General features: G+C 35.5%; 1 protein-coding gene across 1 annotated transcript in view; it reads left to right on the top strand.

The window, feature by feature from the left end:
- The window catches only part of ASCC3 (activating signal cointegrator 1 complex subunit 3), a 138,582-nt gene that overhangs the window by 59,689 nt on the left and 56,874 nt on the right, over window positions 1-22,019 (top strand). Inside the window, exons 10-18 of the mRNA XM_009876339.1 lie at window positions 220-374; window positions 3,821-3,919; window positions 4,351-4,519; window positions 6,411-6,631; window positions 8,011-8,096; window positions 9,818-9,984; window positions 10,123-10,268; window positions 10,377-10,497; window positions 12,493-12,635. Of these exons, the coding sequence (XP_009874641.1) occupies window positions 220-374; window positions 3,821-3,919; window positions 4,351-4,519; window positions 6,411-6,631; window positions 8,011-8,096; window positions 9,818-9,984; window positions 10,123-10,268; window positions 10,377-10,497; window positions 12,493-12,635 (1,307 nt within the window). The remainder of the gene's footprint in view (window positions 1-219; window positions 375-3,820; window positions 3,920-4,350; window positions 4,520-6,410; window positions 6,632-8,010; window positions 8,097-9,817; window positions 9,985-10,122; window positions 10,269-10,376; window positions 10,498-12,492; window positions 12,636-22,019) is intronic.

Raw genomic sequence — 22,019 nt, forward strand, 5'->3', positions numbered from 1 at the left:
GGGGATTAATACTTAATTTTCTACGCTCTAAATTGCTAATTCCAGTTAAGTATTACAAAATATTCAGACATGCCAGGTCAAGAGAGTCAGACATTTATGCGCCTAAGAGCAAAACAAGCAAGCAATAACACCTCTCTCTAAAAGCCCATTTTAAAGTCGGAGTTGTGTTCTTTTTCCTGGAAATGCAAATGTGTCACGCCTGGTATTTTTTCTTGGCAGGTCATATGCTGCATCATGTGAAGATTGGGTTAAAGGTAAAACAGTGTGTCCATCAAATCCCCTCCATCATAATGGAAGCAACTATTCAGCCAATTACCCGCACGGTGCTACGAGTTCGCCTGAACATCGCTCCTGACTTCACATGGAATGATCAGGTAAAAAAAAAAAAGGACGTGGGGGAAGCACGGGAAGCATTAATTTAGCTCCAATAAAGCAGGCGATCACAGGAAGTCCGTAGCTGTTTGGATAAGGGAAAAGAAAGTATGTATTTTAGCTGAAAAGCAAATTTTATAATGGGATTGGAATGACTATTTAAGACTTTTGTAGAACGGAGCACCCGAAGATGATACTTTTCTTCCTGTTGATTGCTACAGGATTGTGCTGTTTATAACTTGTTGTAGCAAGTGCTTACATTGAGTATTAGTAGCAGCCACACACGGATTTAAGTTATATGCCCAAAGAAGAGAAGCAAGAGAAAGGGAGACAGGGATGGCTGTCTGAACTATGCATGAATGTCAAATGCAGAAAATAAAGCCTTAAAATTCAGTTCGTGCTTGCCAGGTTCTTCTGCTCTTTGTGGCTTTACAAATGTAGATTCACAGCATCGGAGCCTTTTTTTTTTTTCTGTTGGGACTTATTTGAACAGAAGAACATTTGGTATTATATTAATCTATATTTTGTGGCACAAATTTATGTAAAAAGAGTTGTGCTACTTGCACACCCTGTGATTCAGGATCTGTTCATTAGAACAGATTTAAGATAAATTTAAATAATACACAAATGTCCACATGGGGGCATTGTATTGTTGCTGATACTTCTGAAACTTTCAAAGCTACCTCAATGGGCAAGCACATACTTCTTTTCTTTACACTAAGGATATTTACGGTTAAGATAAATTATTCTGAAAAGTGGATATTAAGTATCTGTTCTTTTATTTTAAAAATAATTTTTAAATCCCTTGGATTACAAATATACCTTAATCACAAGTAAATTAGAGTTTTATTCCGCAAACATTTAAATGATTTTTCAATTTTTTCCTGCCTAAAGGCTTTTCCTTTTTCTTTGGAATTTTCACCAAGTTAGCTCATGAGTGGGAGATTAATGATCAAAGTATAGAAAGTTAGATTTTTTTGCTACCTGGATTTATTACAGAAATATTTGAATGGATTCCTAACATGAATTATAACATGAATTATTGCTGGCTTATTTATGTGCAGTACTTAAAAAGTAATGCTTGTTTGCTTTCTGAAGATTAATATAAGTTTTTATTGCTCAGTCTTTCATCTACTTTACCTGTAATCTGTTAAAGACAAAAAACTCATGACTGTTTTTCATGTTAAACTGTATCCTAATGCAAAGTAATTTCTCAATTCATTTTTAGATTTTTTTTTTACAAAATCTAGATTCTTCTATATTTTTACAAATTGAAAAGGGGTCCACATAGAATCGTACTCTCGTATTTCAATTCAGAACATCTAATGTTATAGCAAAACTTCAACAAACATTTATTTTCTGCTATGACCTTTTGGCATAGTTTTCTTAATGGCTGTTTTGGAAACATTATGCTCATTTTACTGATTCAAATTACAGAGCTCTTTTTGTGTGAATTTATATATTGGTACTCATCAAAACTTGGAAAACATTTTTTTTCTTTTTTGTAAGGTAGCTGTTGATTTTTTTTGTTTCTTCAGTAAATTAAACTTCTATCAGTAAATAAAAAGCTGATAAATTATAATAGCCTCTAAAAATTAATAACTGTGTCTTAAATTCAAACGCTGACACTCATAAACTGCTTCTCCATTATCACACAGTATTTGAGCAAGCTATTCAGAAGACTATAGAAACTATAGCTGCATTTGGTACAAAAACCTAGCTGCCGAAAAAAATGCATTCAAAGAATGAGAGTAGTGAAATAAAATCAGAACATTAAAAGTTTAAATACCATATTTAACTGAAATGCCTTGTTTGGGTAACACTTCATGGTTTTAAGACTCTTCCTTTACCTGGATACTTAATTCTAGAACAATCTCATCACAAATTTTGTAGTTTCCTTTTCAAGAGAAAAAAGATATGTTTTGATAGCCGTGAGATATGACAACATCTCATATCCCAGTGGAGATTTCTTCTTACATTGTTAGAGGCAAAGTACTGTAGACATACCCAGGCAGAGCAAGTAAGCCTTACTGCAGCCAGGCAGAGTCCAGCAAAAATACAGAATAATGCAGGTTGCATTAATTAGCCGAGTCCTATATCAGACATGTGGGTTTAGGGAAATGGTTGCCCAAAATACAGGTAGGTGTCAGCTCTTAGGAGCTTCCCAGAGTTCTTCACAGTTGTAACTGGAGAGCGTGTTGCACTGCCTGTTCCCACATTCCCCTTCTTTCCACATGCAGCTTTGTCACAGGACTCTCCAAAACTAAGATGCTGTTACAATTGATACTAAAATTTCAGGGCTTTGAACCTTATCGCCTTCCTTTAATTCTTCTTTCCTCTCTTAAATTCTCCTAAACCCTGATGTAGTTATAATCTCGCGGTAATTTTTCCAAATGTCACCTTCAATGACCTGTGTACTTTCAGTTCCACTGCCTTAGTTCCCAGTGAAGCTGCTACTGAAATTCCAATGTAATGAAAATGAATAGTAGTGTCTTTACTGTCCAGCTACTTATGTATTGTGTGACCGTGTTGAAAAAGAAACAAAAACACCTTAGTTTTATTCTTAGTACATATTTTTGTCTCCAAAGGCCAGTACAGACTGTTGTCTAACACATACACATTAATGAGTTATGCTGAAAATAGTGAGCGCTGTGTGAATCAATACCAGATTCCTCTAGCGTTAGAATTGCCATTAGAACCGGCTCCTTTGTTTTTCTTCTTTTCCTAGATATTTAAGTAAAACGCTTGTACCTTGGCATAAGTCATTTATTCTAACAAAGAAACTGAAATTCTTTACTGAGCTTCCCACCTAGCCATGATTTCTGGCTGGCATTGCAAAATAAGGTACACAACAAAGCAAACAAAACTCTAGGATGGAATAAAGTGTTGCCAGATGGCATGGGAATCATCAAGAGACAGCTCTATTTATGTTTGCTTCACTTTACCTGTAGCAAGGGCTAGATCTGAACCCACTCAGCTTTATCTTTCTAGAATAGAGCAGAAGAGAGAGAGGAGGAGAGAAGAATGTCACAATTCAGTGCCCAGTTTTTCCTAAGAGAATGATTTTGGCTAAAAAGTGAGCAGTGGATAGCGAAAGATGATCCTCTATACAGAATCCGAAAACAGAAGTGTGAAGGAAAAGGAGAAGGACGCTTAGAGGAAACCCCGAGTCTATTTATAAACAGCTGAGACACTAGCTTCAGTTGCATTTGTATCATATCCTTAAGCAAACTTTTACTGAAACATAATCTTTAGATAGACTGATCTAATTAGAAATGTTATATGCTCTTACCTCCGATTTCTACACTTCTGTATTCCTTTACCTCCGATTTCTACATTTCTGTATTCCTTTGTAAGCTTACATCATTTAGAAATATATCCAATGTATCCAGCAAATCTAGAGAACCTCGTTACAACTACAACAAAGCAATCTTTTCTGCTCTTAAAGGTACACGGCACTGTTGGAGAGCCCTGGTGGATTTGGGTAGAAGACCCTACTAATGATCACATTTATCATTCAGAGTATTTCATCATTCAAAAAAAGCAGGTAATGCTTTTTATTCAGAATCTCATAGCAAGACAACAGTAAAGTTAGTGAGACGCGGATTTGTAAGTCAAACTGTGTTTTGACCTAAGCAGATTTTCAAATCAGTAGCACAGCTTTCAGTTTCAGATGGATATGATAAGATTGGACTTTTGCAAAAAATGTTTTCCATTCTGAGATATCCCTTCTTCTCCTTTGGTGTGACAGTTATTTCCAGGTGAAAAAAAGAAAGACTAATAGTCCAGCCTTATTTTTATCTTTTGAAGCCCATGGTAACAAAATCCATTCCCAGTGGTGAAAAATTTGCACAGAGAGTTGCACACGTACTTTATTGCTTTGAGTTGGTAATGCTATATGGAAATGAGGCAAACTATGATATTTTTCAAGTTACTGATTTGTCTGTGCAATAATTATTCTCTACACGTTTGCATTAGGTCATTACTAAAGAACCTCAACAGCTGGTGTTCACAATCCCAATTTTTGAACCTCTCCCTTCTCAATATTACATTCGAGCTGTGTCCGATAGATGGTTAGGCGCAGAGGCTGTATGTATCATAAATTTTCAACATCTGATTCTTCCAGAAAGACATCCACCCCACACAGGTAACTTCAGATTTGTTTGTTTTGTTTTAATTCATCTTGCTTGTATTGATTTTCCTTGTGATAGTGCAATAAATCTCTTAACTTCCACTTTGTCATAGAAAAGTATACGATATATTTTGTGATATATTTGTATTATTGAGATAATTTCTTCACTAATTTTAAAGCTCTCTAAAATTTTAAGTTCCTGAAGAAAAAGCAGCTCATTTTATCTCAGCATAATACCAGCCTTTTAGTTACTCCAGATTCTCTACAAACTGTAGGAAATCTGAATCTGTCGTATAAAACGCAGCAAATCTCTGTGTTACAGTATGCCTTACCTTAGTGCTTGTAAGCGTTACGTTTCTTCTGGAATGCTTAAAAATGATCTTAAAGTGAATGGTTAGATTAGAAATGGCATTCAGCAAATTAAAAACAGTTAGAATTTCGAAAATCCGAAACATTTTACTATTTTTACTAAAATAAATTCATCATAGCAAGCACCATTACAGTACCGAACACTGCATTTCGATGCAGCGCTGCTGATCGAGTCATGGCTTTCCCCTCCCCCTCCTTTTTTAACACTTGGCACAGAAGCATATGTTTGTGTTTTGCTTCTTTTTTTTCGGGATATATAAATTGCTTTATACATTCATTGTGCCTGATGTCATTGTAAAACCTTTCCGCTGTAATTACATTTGGCTCATCTCACAGTCTGTGAAGTGAGTGCCTTCAGACATACTCCGTTCTCATACGGTGTTGTCCTTTGGCATGCATAAATTCACATGTGTTTGTGAAGTGTTTAGCTATTGTTATACTGTACCTACGCTGTCTGGAAAAGCATGTGTAACCTTTTTATCTAATTGACTGATCACTGACTACTATTCAGAAGAAACAGAAAGATATTTACACATCACCAGTTATGGAGCCTCTAGGATTTATGGTAATTGATTTCAATTCCCATCTGGTTCCCACTCAACAATGAAGTACGTAGAGGCCCTGCTAGGCAGAAAACCTTCTTTCTCCTCAACATAGCCCAAGAAATCACAGTTTCAGTGGGAACGACAGAACAGCCATAAGGTATCAGTGAAAAGCATGTGAAGAATATTAGGCATCATTGCCTCAGCAGGTTTTATGATTCCCATATCATACCTTAATTTGAAGCACCCTGAAAAGACAACGAGACCTCCAGCCACACACTCAAAAAAACCCCTAACTTCAAAGTAAGCATCTGCATAGCAGAATCACTGCAGTCTCCTTAATTTGGTAGGATTCCAAATCCAATCTGGTTATATATATCATCTTCCAAATTCCACAATCTCAATTTGTTTGGATAGCAGATGCCTTCAGGATATATTGAGAATCATCTATTGAAAGGCTGTTTGTTTATGTGTTAAGATTATGTCTTTAACTACATGTTTAAAGGATTAGATGCAAAATTTAGTTGTACTCATCTGATTTGTATTATTCTATCAACTTAGAAATCCAAAGAATCCTTCCTTCTTAAATACATTTTTTCCCTCAGTCTGAATTATACAGACTATGCTGTCCACTGACTCTGCATTCTATTATCATAAGAAGCTGGAAATACATATAATCTAATACAGTGAGTTTAGAACTTACTACAACTGAGTAAAAAGGACATAGCTTAAAGAAAAAGACTAATTTATGCAAATGGCTGGTTCACATCTATCAGAATACTAACAACAGTAGTTGCAGAAATACTTCAGAGCTATAAAATCAACTTTTCATTACTCTTTATCGAAGTAAACAATGATCCAAACTTGTGTCATATGAGATATTAAGTAAAAAAATTGCCAATGTAAGTTATTTTCCACTAAAGTATGGGTTACTATCTTTTAATAAACTGTTATGTCATGGCATCTCATATTATGCACTTATTTTGTGATTTTAGAGCTTCTAGATCTTCAGCCTTTGCCTGTCACAGCTTTGGGACATCGGGAATATGAAGTCCTGTACAAATTCACACACTTCAACCCGATCCAGACCCAGATATTTCATACACTTTATCACACGGACTGTAACGTTCTTCTTGGAGCACCTACAGGTTCTGGAAAAACTGTTGCGGCTGAATTAGCCATCTTTAGAGTTTTTAACAAGTATCCCACATCAAAGGTTGGTAAAATAGGTTTACTAGAATCATTCTGTGTAGACGTGTTTTCAGCAAGACCAAAGCCTAGAAGAAAGCCTCTGGCAAAATGAACTTTGCTTTCTCCAATTTGTACCTGTCTGGATACAAAATGGTACTGCATTATGTTATTTGTTATGCTTTCACTTCAACTTGATATATATTAATCAGTGTAGTACTAGAATTAAATCAAAAAAAAATGTTAACACGGGCCTGCTGGATTTCCTTTTCCATACTTAGCTGCATTTCCTGCTTTAATCTCCTTCTTCCAGCAGTGGTACTGGTTTATAGCTATTAGTTCCTCTCTGTGTGAATACAACTAATGCAGTTTCTCTCTTATTTAAACAAACAAGTTGCAATTAATTATTGCAAGCCAATTTTCTGTTCCAACTAGCCCCTCTGCTTTGTTTCTTAAATTGCCTAAAAGCTGAACAATTCAGTTTTTGAGGTTTTCTTTTCAAAGTGAGTATATATTCGTATCTTGACTTAGCCATTTTAGCTAAAGTCTGTGGAAAAGATATTTGTATGTGACTGTGAGATTTAACCAAAGAATAACCTTTGAAATTAACAAAAATCATATACGTAAATCCCTTATTCATCTTGAAGTTTTCAATATCTTCATGTAATTTGTTAGCCGACGCAAGATAAATGAGATGCTCATACATTTTCATTTTATTTATTAGACTTACAAAATAGTCAATTCTCAAAGGAATATATCTTGAGGTTTTAAAAAAGCTGTAAAGCTTACTCTACATTTTAAGGAATGTATGTGATTTCTTCATGTAGCAGTTTCTTCATGTTCAAAAGCTTCAGAATATTTAACCATAGATATAATCTTGTTTCTGCATGTCAGAGTATTCTTCCTGCACAGCAGGCTTCCTTGAGGAAAATATTGTGACATTTTGCTTAAAATACTCAGCTTTTTAATTTAATTAGCAATGTTTTAGTAATTTAACGACATAACTAGAAATCCGGTAAGATATTGCTTGCCGGAAATTCTGATTATTTCTGTTCTAGAATGTTAGCTCGCAGATTTTATAGTGCTGGCAAAACATGGCATTATTTATGTAAGTGAGTTTAGATAGTAACTGGTGTGATAAATACTTCCCTTTCAAGAAATTATTATTTGTCTTTTTTAATTTATTTGTTTGTTAATGGTTCAGGAAACAAAACAGTATTTTCAAATGCTAAGTCTGTTACAACTTTAATCCTATTATAGATCATTTAAGGAACTCAGGCCTTAATCATTTAGCGGGTAATGAGTATGTTCGAATCTCACAAGTATTAAATAATTCCTTTTCCTTGTGGGTACATTTTAATGTAAGTTTCTTGCTTAACTTCTGGTTTTGTGACTTTTTTTTTGCAGGCAGTGTATATTGCACCCTTGAAAGCACTCGTTCGTGAAAGAATTGAGGACTGGAAAGTTAGGATTGAAGAAAAACTTGGTAAAAGGTATGTTTCTCCTTACCTAATCAGAGAAATGGGATGCAAAAGAACAGCCTATCAAGTATGAATGAAATATCCAGAATACTTTTGAATATTTCAAAATAGGTTTTGATCATGTAGTATCCTTCAGTTTTCTAGTACTTAAAAAACCATTGATGCTATCAATAGTCATTCTAGTGATAGCAAAATCAAAATTGAAAAGGGATACACTTCGATACCCAGCTAGTTTCATTACTTGCCAGTATAACAAATATGAAGCTTAGATTTCTCTCTGCAGTATCCTTGGAAATGGAAATTGCAGTCCAAAATAAGCGTTCTTTAGAAATCTCAGCTATAAGAAAGTCCTAGGAGTTCCATGAACTGCATACAAGTATTCATATATTGTCCTTCATATATAATCCAATATAATTTTATTCCCTGGTAACAATTTCTTGCCGATTTTCTCAGGTGTTGGAGTTCAGCCATTGCTTATACAGTATATCAGCCATGTTGATGCTTACTAGAATTATACTTTCTTTAGTTAAAAATTATATCCATAGGATGCATTATTTAGGGCCTTTTCCTTTCTTATATATAGCTTTTTTTTTTTAAGCTCAAAACACACCACAGGTTTCAGTAGGAAGAGATACTAGTCTATGTACATGAAATTACCACTGAGGTTCCAGCTGTTATCATAGCAGTAATGTATTAGTTGGCAATTTATTTTTTTTTTTGCTATTTTAATGGCTGGCCTGTGAGGATAAATTATTTCCCTCATAATTTTAAGACATTTTGTTGAAATATTTCCATTTTGAAATTTACTCTCTTACTTGTGACAGAAATTTTGAACAGAAGATAAACTTTGAGGAATTTTTGTTAGATGTTTAACTGGATGTAGAATGTGTCATAGAAATGTCAGAAATCCATTATGTTCAGTCTGAAATGATGGTTTGTCTCAAATGCTGTTTGTAGTACTTGAAAGGGTAATAATAAAGAGTTGGACAAACTCTGCCAATCTTTCAAGAAAGCAACTGCAAGAGATTAGGTGTAAGGAAGAAGTTCTTCACCGTGAGAGTTGTGAAGCACCGGAACAGGTTTCCCAAGGAGGTTGTGGATGCCCCCTCCCTGCAAGTGTTGAAGGCCAGGTTGGATGGGGCTTTGAGCAACCTGGGAGGTGTCTCTGTCCACAGCGGGAGAGTTGGAACTAGATCATTTTCAAGATCCCTTCTAACGTTAGCCATTCATAATTCTATGATTCTAAAAAGTAATAATTTCTACTCCAGTCTTAATGCAAACTTTGCAATCTAGCCTAATTATTCAAACTGCAGATTTATACAGAAGAGCAGGCAGCAGCTTTCTAGAGCAGGCAGGTAGCTTTCTAGAAAGCTTTCATCCTGGCTATGACAGGATGTTATGATTCACATTATATTTCTGATAATATTTATAAATTTATTTTGAAAAATTACCCCTAGATGGTTAGGGGTTCATGCCTGCCCTCTTGTCTCTATATGGCTTTGCGAAGGAATGGTATTTAGTATCTATGTGGTATTTGGTAGGAAAACAGAGTCAGTATTTTTTATTTAAAACAGTTTTGAAAATTCTGTTAGAAGTATTTGACCAGAAACAAAATAACTTTGCTTCGTTTTTTTTCTTCTCTCTTCTAAGAGTTTATGTTTAGGAGATAATACTTGAAAATTAAAAGATTCTAAAGCTTTTTAAAGCCAATCCACTGTCTTTCTTGATTACAGGGTTGTAGAGCTGACAGGAGATGTGACTCCTGATATGAGAGCTATTGCCCAAGCTGACCTGATTGTCACGACCCCAGAGAAGTGGGACGGTGTCAGCAGAAGCTGGCAAAACAGAAGCTATGTTCAGAAAGTTGCCATTCTGATCATAGATGAGATCCATCTGTTAGGTGAGCGTGTTTTGTTGTTTTTAATCACAGTCATTGCTAAATTTGAAGAAATATGCTGGTGCTTATGGCATGAATATGCTTCCTGACATATGAACCTTTTCTTTTTCTCTATTTTTCAATTGGCTTTTCATTTACTAGGGGATGAGAGAGGCCCAGTACTGGAAGTCATTGTGTCTCGGACAAACTTCATCTCATCTCACACAGAGAAGCCTGTAAGAGTAGTTGGTTTGTCCACTGCTTTAGCAAATGCCAGAGACCTTGCTGACTGGCTAAATATTAATCAGGTGAGAAAACTGCTTCAGAAGATGCATATGTATTTGTGCTGCAGAAAAACAAAATAGCAATTTATAAGAAAATTCGAGGTTAAACTTGAAAAACCTGTTTGTTTCCAGATGGGTCTGTTCAACTTCCGACCGTCAGTACGGCCAGTTCCTCTGGAGGTGCACATTCAGGGCTTCCCTGGCCAGCATTACTGTCCTCGCATGGCTAGCATGAACAAACCTGCATTTCAGGGTAAGCAGCAAGCTCCTGGATAGTTTCCTTCTTTCTGTAAAAGAAAAAAAAAAAAAAAAAAGAGCACTTTACACAGTTCATTTGCAGCACATTTACAACATGTGTTACTGTGTGTACTCTTGGCATGTATGGGGGAATCTGCTCTGCTAATGGCCCAGAGCTATTTGTCTGAAACATGAAGTGTGCTGCAAATGAAACATATAACGGAGGAATGTAATGTATTTAGAACAGAAGAATAAAGCTAGTGCTAATGAAGGGGAAATAAAATATGTTTTCTTTTAGTGTTTGACACCATAAAGAAACATTTGTGCAAAAATATTTGATATTTAGAAAGTAATAAAACCATTCGTATTATTGATCTGCTGAGCTATTTTCATGTGGACCACTGTATGTAAGCATTAAAAAAATTGTGAACAGAAGTTGCAAGTCAGGCTAACCTCCTATAATTCTAGTTTCAAAGCAGTAACCATAAAATTCAAAATTTGTCGTGCATATAGATATGCCTCTGTTTTCAATTTTTTGTTCTTAACAAACCTGGCAAGCAGGATAGATTTAAGAAAAACTCATATTTTATTTGAACATGTTTTGGTTTTGTTACATAAGGAATATTTATTATATCAATTAAAAATAACCTCCAAAATAAATTTTGTAATGTGAACTGCTGTTGATTGTGAGGTGACATTTGTGAGGTGACTTTTTAGCTGCTTTAATTAGCCTTATGACAGAAGCAAAGTATTGATTGTGGACTAGAGACCAATCTTGACAGCTCAGATTATTTACACCTCCACAAGAGCATTGTACAAAAACACTAATGAACAATAAATCTGTCTTGGGCTGTTCTGCCACACCTGTTCCTGAAGCAACAAAAATCCATTAGATGCTGGGCTTTTAAAATATATAGGTATATTGGCATATATAGTTGTAAGGTATAAATAGACATGAATTATCCTATTTCAGTAATTTCAAAACTGTGTAGTGTGTGCATATATGCAGGAGCACATGCTGGGTAGTATTCATGAACTGAGGGACAATATGTGATGGTGGATAGCACAAAATAGTTTTCAGTAATTAACGATGCATAAATTTAATTGCTAGAGTGAGAATTACATGAGAAAACACACAAATGGATTTATAAGAGATTTAGAGAGTATTTGAAATTCTGCGTACACCTGTTTATACTTCTAGTGCTTGTTGTTAGAAAATCTGCACACGTGTGATTTATTGAGGGCTTTTTCCCCTCTCATTTAACATTATATAGTCAAGGTTATTTTAACATTTCCATGGCCATACTTACTCCTGAGACCGTAAAAATTTTGCTGCAACCTGAAACTTTTCGATCATGGGCTGAGAAAGAAAATGCTTTTTTTAAAAGTCCGAAAACATAATTGGTTTAAATATATCACACTAATTGGTGAAGTACAGAAACAAAGTTCTTTTGTACCATAATGCCCACTTTCGCAGCAGCTATTGAAAAGTTGCCTCCTAGCTATTTTGCCTTTTCTGGATTTGGTAGATTTGCAGGCAGATATGAGTTTATGCAGTCTGAGCTCTGAGTCAGGCAAAGAGCAAGTTTAGGACCTTGACAGCCTTAGTTTGAGACGACATACCTGAACAGGGCAGAAAAAACATAATGTACTTATTAGGCTGAGATAGAGAAATTCACACAGTTTGAAGTACAGAGAGCTTAACCAGGTTTTGTGGTGGTTTGATGTTTGGTTGTGGTTTTTTTCCTAACTGTTTCTCTTAATTAGCTTAGAACGATCACTGAAGTAGCAGACCAAATCAACTCAGACTCAGCAAAGCGTAGTAACATGGTCTTTGATTCAGAGATGATACACGCTCACTTCAGCTATATCTCTCTAGCAGAACAGAGACTAAGTATAGACAACTGTGTATCATCTGCAGGAGGTGTATCAGCTGTCTAGGTATTGCAAAGAGAAACTCTAATTTTTGACATTAAAGGGCCTAATTCTCAGGTTCTGTTTTCCTCAACAGCAATACGGAGTCATTCTCCAGCCAAGCCTGTTCTTATTTTTGTGTCATCCAGACGTCAGACAAGGCTTACTGCCTTAGATCTGATTGCTTTCCTAGCCACCGAGGATGATCCCAAACAATGGCTGAAGATGGATGAAAGAGAGGTAGAATCATTTTACCTGCATTAAATGTGCTTTACTTCTGTTCTCTTGATGTTTGCTTGAAAGGAAATACATCTTAAACAAAAGAGTCATCTGAGGGTAGATCTTGAAGCAGCTATGCATGTGCTGAATTTCAATATATGTTCAAACTAGTGTCAGCATTAAGACTACATAAGCATCTTTGTGAGATTTGAACTTTAGAACGCAAACTCTTTTCATCTTTGTTTTATCTGCATATCCATTATTAATGCTAGTTCCGTTGTCCCAGACAACATATATCACATGCTGCAAGTCTGATACAATGAATAAGAAGACTAGGGTTCTCCAGAGTTTACAGCTGAAAATCTGGGACTTATAGATGTTGAGCTGGAATTTAAACCAAATCTCCTTCTAGGGTTTAGAAGAAAAATCATCCTTCTCCTAAGATAACCCCGGGTACAGTGGCTTATGTATATGCATGTATGTCTGTGTGCATATATGCACATGTGTGTATATATGTACATGTGTGTCTATCCATTTCCATTCATATATAGATAGATGGATATGCTGCAGAATCAACCATTTAGGAATGGTTCCATTCTGCATATTGATGAAATAAATCAGTGTTGTAAAAAAAAAAAAAGATAGCTTCTGCTAATATCTTTGTTATAAGAATGTAAGGATTGCAAAGGCAAACACTTGGAATTTATATTTTCCTGTATTGTTTCTCAAAAACAATCCTTGTTTCATTTACTGCAAAACATAAATGATAGTCAAATAATAAACAATCATTCAATATTCTCTTCTATCTGCATTCTTCAAAATGTATACTAGGTTTTATATACTGCATTTGGTTTGGCACCTGCTCTGAATATAGTACATCATTTCTTCAGAACAGTTGTTTTAGTCGATGTGCAGTTTACGTACATTTTGGAATTTAGCTTTTTCTAACAGTAGCAGATCTTCTGCCTAGAAATTTCTGTCATAATACAGGGCCAAAACAGCAAAATACATGACTCATAAATGAAAGATGCAAATTGAATGTTGTATAAGTGCTTATAAATCAACAGTTGTGTGAATAGTTATAGAGTTTTGCACCAAAAATATATGCCAAAATTATATGCTAAAAAGTATAGGTTTCTAGATGAGATTATTTAATCTTTTTTGCTCTGGGCCAAAAATAAAGTGTGATTTTTCCAAGATAAAGCGTAACATCTGTATCCTTCCTATTTTTAATGGATTTTTAAAGAGAAAATGGATGTATTGGCTGATAAACCACCAGTACAAAAACATGACTGAGTTTGGTACTGCTTTTCTAACTGTATAACCTGTAATGTTTACTTCGGCATATCAAAAACCTTTCCTATCAAAATTACTACTACACAGTTGAGTACTCTACTACCTAGTGCTAGTTTACTGTAGTAATCTCACCTATAATTAGAATATGCAGTGTGCATCTTGCCCTAAATAACATGCAGCAATGCAAATAGCTTCCTCATGCCCTGTGAGCCGCTCCTGTCCTGAAAAGAACAGTAACTGAAGCTTCTTCACTTGCTAGAAAAGTGTTTTCTATTAGAGGTCTTTGAATTTCATATGTTTCAGAATCAACTTCTGAAGGTTTTGAAAGGGGAGCCAACAAGGACAAGCAGACTTTGCATTTATTAGTTTAATAACATTTGCATATGATTTGTATTTGAATTAATAAGCTGAATGTTTGGAGCATAGGATACCTACCAAGTTACTTGGTACTGATTACGTAAATGTAAAAACGGAGGATTAAGTCCTAAGTTGTTATATCTTACCACTATTATGCAGAACACAATTGTGTTTGAAGTGCCCACACTTTCAAGTGGACATTTTTTCAGGTAATTATGGGACCAGCTTGTAGTTTTGTGTTTTAAATGAGCATGATTAGCCTGAGCTTCATTTGACATTGAAGGAAAGGACAACACTGTAGTGGTGCTACGTATGTAGTGTATGTACTGCTTAATTCTTTATCCACAATAATATCTTTTCCATTTAAAAATTCTAACTTTTAGTTAGGCTTGTGCTAGGTGAAATAGACAAAATTCTCTCATCTTGCTATAGCATTTTTGACTATTAAAAGTGGAACTAGTAAATACTTATGTTTTAGTAGGTATTCCCTGTTTTAAACACTTGCCCAAATATTTCAAGTGTTTCTCAATCCCATACGAGATAAAAATGGGCCCGTTGGAAGAAATAAATTGATGTTACCTTTAAACAACATTTTTTGTTGCCTATCAGTTTTCAATATTTATTTTTGCCAACCAGCGTTCCTTTATCGGAACTAACAGAAAAAATGACTGTTTTCAAAATATTTGTAATTGTTAATTGTGAAGTACGTTGAAATAAAAGACATTTTTCATAAATGGGCCTATACAAAGTTTGCGAGCTTCGCAACAGACCTCGCCATTTTTGTATTCGTTCAGCTTGTATGATAGTCATTTCGGCTGACATAAGATTCCTGTGAGAACTCATTGGTAAATTTTGTTTATTGGTGTAATTGGTTTTACTACGTGATGGCCAAATGTTGGTCTCTGTTTCTGTTAGCTTCCCAGTGGGTAGACTTCATAAGGCTTTGTAAGATGCTGTAAAGAATGCCATCTATAAAAACATCTGGAAGACTAATAGCGAGGGAGACACAGATTCTTACAGCCATTAAAATTGTTACCCTGCATGGCAGCTTCTCTGTGATCATAACAGAGATTCAGGCCTTGGCCGAAAGGGATAGGAGTAGGAGAGCGGCCACGACTGGATCTTTGTTACCTGTGTGTCAGCTATGCCATCATCTTAGCTTCCCTTGTCTTTTCTGTAGAAATTCTCCCTGTACAGGTAGTGCCAAGCCAGGTAGGTTCTCATTCGCTGCACGTGAAGGGTCCTGTTCACAAAACTCCGGAAGACGTCTCTTCACAGTGCTCTCAGATAATGGGTAAATCCACCCCCATCTCTGCGACCCAGCTCGAGGTATCAGCGTCAGGCAGTATTTCAATCAGTTGTATTTCAAAAGACATGAACATGCATAAAGCTTCTGGAATTTGTATGTATAAATGACATACAGAAACAGCCCTGAAAGTGCTGCCACCAAAGTAGACAAATTAGGTCATGGAGGAGTCATGCAAGACGTTCTTTCCCTCAAAGGAGCCAGTAGTCTAACAGGTGCAACTGAATTATAGTCGAAAAGGAACTTTGTTTGACATCCGTCTACTTAAAAATACGTATTATAGGCAGCTTCATTCAGTTTTGGAGATGCTTCTCCCTGAATGCTTTCCTTGAATTTTATGTCTGATGTACCATTTCCTGCTCATAGCCATGTTCCTACAGTACTCAGAAAGTTGAAAGGTAGTCAAAGAGTTGAGACAGCAGTCAGTCTTCCTAAGACCGTACAGTACTTGATGAAAATTGCTCTTTCTAGTACTGGTAGGTTTTCCAGTTCTACTGAACCTGTTGTTGCATAATAGTTAGATCTGTTTAATAGATTCTCTCCAGCTGAGTTTTGGGCTATGTGCATGCTTTTTATGAAGAAACGTCCACTCAGACATCTGGTTTAGTCTGAGCAAGGAAGCCTCCAATGATGCTAAAATAGCTGAAATACTGACTGAGATTTGTAACTGATGCTTCAAAGCTCATCGCTACGTTAGCCAGTTGCTATGCACAGCACATGCAGACGTTCTTCAGGATTTCAGCAGGTTTGCCCAAAGTAGCGTATGAGTGGGCAGTCTCTTGAAGTAGAAAGCATAGTTACCTATCTTCAAGCCTTAAAGGTGGGATATTATTCTTTCTCTGTAAAGTGTGTTGTCCATACACATTCCAGAGTGAGCTCTCTCTCCCTTTTATGATTTACAGTCCCAACACAGGGTTTATTTTTCACCAAAGAGTGAAGAAGCAACTGAAGCTGACTTCCTCGCCGTTTGCAGTACTTGCAAAGACTCTTCAGCAGACATCTCTCTGTAAAGGTCACCCTGGTTATCCTTGTGAGGCACAAGTGCACTGTGACAGAAGTGTGAACAGGCAGTGCATCTCACAGAGAAGACCACTCCTGTAAATTGAGTAATTCTTCATTTCTTTTTATTGTTCGTTCATGCCAATGTGCTGACGGAGAGAGAAAACCTTATGCTTACCATGGGGGGTTTTTTGTATAATCATGAGGTGATTTTTAAATACACGCTTCCTAGCTAAAATCCTAAATTTGGAGCTGTCAGACAGGACTGTCACGTTCAAGCTTGTGACCCATTACTTATCTTTTTAAAAGAGGCAACAGCTCAGATTATCGCTTTGGAAACAGTCAGTGCTACCAGTTTGTGATGTTCAGCTTTGGTAATATCAGTTGTGCTGTTCTACACTGGGAGCTGACTAAAGAGGAACAAGTCCTTCTTTTTCAGAATTTGCATGTACATCTGTGGTGGTGGCAGATGTCGCAATCTTTTTACAACATAGTTTATTAGAATTAATTTTTCAGTTTGTTTATTTTTCTCTAATTTACCACTTTTTGGTTTAACCTAAAACAAAAGTACAAAGTAGTGTTTATTGTTTGAAGTTAGAATGCAGTTCCCACCGGCAAACAACCAGGGTGTTTTCTTTTTAAGAAATTTATTCCCTGGCCAAATACTTGGATTATTTTTTTTTTTTACGTTTAGAGTGCAAGGATGCGGAAGAAATATACCCTTGTGCACAGTCTTAACCACAGGGATTTTTGCATTCTACTTTGTGCATCATTTTACCATCTGTGTCTTGTTAAGACTGTTCTTTATGAAACCTCTAGAAATAACTAAAATCCTTTAGCACAAACATACCTACTGTAATATTCAATAGCATCCATACCAGGTAATAGCCAGCTTCCACTGAATTCAAGGCCACTTAACTGAAGGGCATTCATTGATTCCAAAAGAATGAATCAGACCCCTACTGATTTTGCAGTTTTAGAGGTGTGTGTATGAAGATGTGGGAGCTAGTTATGGATTGATATATGTTTGTATACTATATGGAAATATGCATAGACATATGCATGAAAGTGAATTAAATTTTACCATATAGTTCAGTTTTGCCTTGCTAAAAAACCAATACCCCCAAAAAAATCCCAAGAATTGTTAGAAAGACAAAAAATTACTTTTCCTTCTCTAACCTTTAAATCAAGTAACCTATTATCTCCACGTTATTGTTCTGAGGTAATGCTGTGCTATAAAACGGGAATAGAAGAATCTGGTCTATGTCATGAATAGGTATATTACTATCTTTTAGATGAGATTTTTAGTGTTAAATGTATGTGTTTTAGTAATATATCACAACTGGTTAAACTGTAGTTCAAAATGTTTCTTGAATAATCTTATCTGAGATAGTTTAGGCATCTTGTTTGTATGGGAGAGTTCTGGACTATCAGGATAAGTCAATTCTTCATCAAAAATTATTTTAGAAGATGAATTTTTTTCTACCTTCAAAGATCAGGAGGGGACCCAAGAATGATTTCTAAGAGTTTCACTCATTATAGAAGTTCAACTTCCTTCTACAAGATGTTGTTTTTATGACACAAAAGTGTGTCATAAAAAATTAACTTTTGGTTATAAGAAGGAGATGTTTTTATTTGACTTAACATCTGTAGCAGATGTGAAAAATGTAATTATTTTTGTAAAAGACTTCATAACTTTCACGATTCTTTTGTTTGGCACATCTTTCTTCTATTGGGCATTTTAGACAATTGATAAGCATTATTCAGTGGCATATGGTCTGAGTCTGACGTGCTTTGAAAAGAGTACAGAGTACTAATAATGAGGATTCTGTGAAAATGGGAAAACCAGCACAACAGATATGCTTTGAGAAAGTATGGGTTTTTAGCATCTTGAAACAATATATCACACTCAAAGGGACAGAATTGGGCTGCACAATCTGTTAGCTCATTCTTGTCCAATCTGGTCTCCTCCTTTCTTTTGGAGCCAGCATTGTCATCAACTTGCTGAATTATACTCTGACTGGAATGTATTTCAGGCACAGGGTAATGTATCTACTTAAATGGAATCCTATCTTTCTACAAAAGCTTTTTAAGTATAATAAATTTAAAATATAAAAAAGTTCTATTAGCTTAAAGTAAATGGTTCAACAGTTTACATATGTGCAGGAACAAAGAAAATGACTACTTACTAGTCTGAGAAAAATCTAGTTTATTCAGAGATATAAAAGGTAGAAACAAACTTTAGTTTTTATAATAAGTACTTTGCTATGGTATTAGGCTCCCAAATTGGTTTTCAAAGTGTTTTTCTTAAAAGGTGGATTCCTAGTCAGTCTAACATTAGGAAAGCACAGGAGATATTTTTGTTTGTTCGTCAAAAAATCTGTGAAGGATAGCAAAATCTCTTCTGCATGGACCCAATCCTGCCTGTCTTGGAGTCCAGGGAAAAAATCCCTCCTTGCACTAATTTCGCTGCATCAGTGTTGTACGAGGGTTTTTTATGCCAGTACCGTGTATGTTTACCTATATTATTTTTAATACACTTTTCCTGTTCTTAAGATAAAATATATTTTCTTTTTCTTTTATGAGTTAACGTTACAGTTGTTTTCAGAAAGATAAATACTAATGAAGTTATAATAATGCCAAAACAGATTTGTGTTAATGTCCCGATAGTGTGTCTGTTTCTGGGTAATGAACCTATTAATTGTGCCATCATTTCTTAATAGAAAGTGATAATATTCTTACGCTACACTGACATAAGAAAGCTGTATTTTTAAATAAATCATCATGAGAATTTTAAGCCTTGGATTGTGCCTATGGGTAAAATAGTTGTGTTTATTACATTGATTTATGTGAAAGCAAGGGGTCAGCTAAAAATGACTAGGATTCCCTGCTGCTAAAATGACAGGATAGTAGTACATGCGCCAGCTCTCCTGCTAAGGGTTCTTTAGTTTTCCTGTGGTAAATTACACTGCTTTGCAGGTATGACTAACAGCACCACAGGCCACTGCTCTAATACAAGTCAGAGGTGAAAAAAATAACCACCGCTGACTGTAAAAGCAAGAAGAAAAGCTTTGAATAAATTCCCAGCGGTGTGAATTCAGGATGCTTTGTGCTGGCAACTACATGGCAAAAAGGTTTGGCTCAGGTTCTGTGCTGAAAATAACTAACACTGTAAAAGTGCCTGTGCTGAAGGAGCAGTCTAGCAGTCACTATAGACTTATCCGAATCAGCTAATTTGATCTCTGTGCTCTTCTAGAGGAAATGGGAGTTTAGATTCATTATTTTCTCAATACCAAATTCTGCTCATATGAATAATAAAATAAATGTCGTTGGAACTGGCTTTTTCCCTCACATTAAAGATGTAACTATCATGATGTGGGGAGGAGAAAAATTAATTCACCAATATAATGCCTTTTGTCAATTTTTGAATGCAGAAATTGAGAAAAATAAAAATACATTAATTTTTTCACTTATTTTTCTGACATTTAACCAGTGCTGATTTCCTTTTTTTTTTTAATTCCCTGTCACATGTGTACATGTAACTATTATTTCTCAAAGCGTCCATTTAAGCATAAGGAGCCTGTGCAGTTCTAGTAGCATTTCATAAATCCATAGCACAAAAAGCATTAATAGTTATGTATGTTGATGGTCATAATTGCAGAGAAAATGGTATATGGGTTCTCTTTTTATCGAGCTATTTTTTCATCTTAGAAGACAAAATGTTTAAAATGTGTCATAATTCATGTTGTCTGCACTGCAGTCACATGTCTACATGTTGACTAGAGAAATCAAAGGTTTGCTGATTGTGTCTAGATAGATAAACTTTATCCTTTAGCATATCCTCCTTTCATTCAGTTCTTTACTCTCTTCTAATCTACTCCTCTGCTTATTTCCCTTTCCTAAATAGACATCCCCTCTTCACTTCTCAATTCGCTGCTTTTTTCTTTCTGCTTCCTCTCCTTTCAGTATTTTATAGTCCCTTTCACTCCCTTCTTCTCTAAGCATCCTCTTCATATACATGGCTGCTCAGGTTATACAGCAAACCTTCCATGTCTTAGAGGAAACTCTCAGGAACATCCAGGCAACTGCAATGTAAAGGAAAATAAACTTCAGGAGCTTCCATTGGCAGATCAGATTGACCGAACCAAGCCAAAATTTGAACAATATATTTTTTAAATTGGCTTCTCTGTGATTCCTGTCAGTTCTGGTTCTCTTAGTCAATACGGCTTCAACAAACAGGCTTTTTAAAATGCTTTGTAATTTGCTCTTGACAGAATTGATGGATTTACAAAATCCATATTGTTTGTTTGATTGATTTTTTTTAAATTCTCTGGGTTTTTTAAACCGTTAAAGATATTTTTTATATTACTAGTGATGTATGTTATTTGGGTTTAGATATGTGAATAATTTTGTTGAGGTCTGAGAGTTATAAAACCCAGGAAACATTTAGAGAAGGTTACGATTCTGAGCATTTCTGCAGCACCGGAGAAACCTAAGTGGAAATGAAGATACCATTGCAGTCATGCAGGTATCATATCTCAGTACTTTGAGATACTCAGTCCAAGATGAGGCTGGGTACTTGATCCAAATTCTTCAGTCACCCTGAGTAATTGGTTCTGTACTGCTACATCTTCTCTAACCTTGGCTGCACCTCCTGGGTTAACTGGGAGTGATGCTGCCCCTAAGTATGCAATATCATCATGCCACTGCTGGTGGCACCAGGAAACCACTAATAAGAGATGAGGTTTGAAAGTTCCTGGCTATAATTATATTAAAATCATATATATATATAAATGGCCTTAGAAATAAAACAACAGAAGGAATATTGAGGGGGAAAATCACTAAATAAGGCAGAAGTTATAAAGCTCTTGTTTGTTATTAGGGAGGGGCTTTTCACAGAGGTCGTCTACAGAAATAAATGAGCTTATTATGGAATTTACTACTTGAAAACTTAGGCAAGAAATACAGTTAAATAAGAGTAGTTAAAATGATTCTAAGTAGTCATTGACATGAGATTTGAAAAAAAATAGTAATAGAAATAAAACATTTTGTCTGGCCTTCTGAAATATTTAAATGAAGACACTTATGAGTTTCACTAGAGAGTTTGAGTCTATAAATCACACACTCACACTCCAAAAACAAATTTCAAGTTAATTTGCATTTCAGCATGTAAATAGGAAGCTTTTTCGATGAATAATATTTGCAGAATTATCAAACTGAAGAACTGTGTCTGAGTTTTTATAGGCATTAAAGAGCCAAATTTATTTTTCATGATTGTTATTGTGTTACTGGTTGCAGGGATTTGCTGTGTTTTTATACCAGTTCTAACCCCTTTGATACTAGGGATTGCATTAAACAAACACAGAGCAGAATGCACAGTATTTGCCAGACCTGTCAAGCTGTTTTCAGTGTTTCCATTTCTTTAACTGCACTACTTAGTGTGGTCA

This window comes from Apaloderma vittatum, unplaced genomic scaffold (genome assembly GCF_000703405.1).
Source record: "Apaloderma vittatum isolate BGI_N311 unplaced genomic scaffold, ASM70340v1 scaffold5389, whole genome shotgun sequence".
NCBI classification, from domain to species: domain Eukaryota; kingdom Metazoa; phylum Chordata; class Aves; order Trogoniformes; family Trogonidae; genus Apaloderma; species Apaloderma vittatum.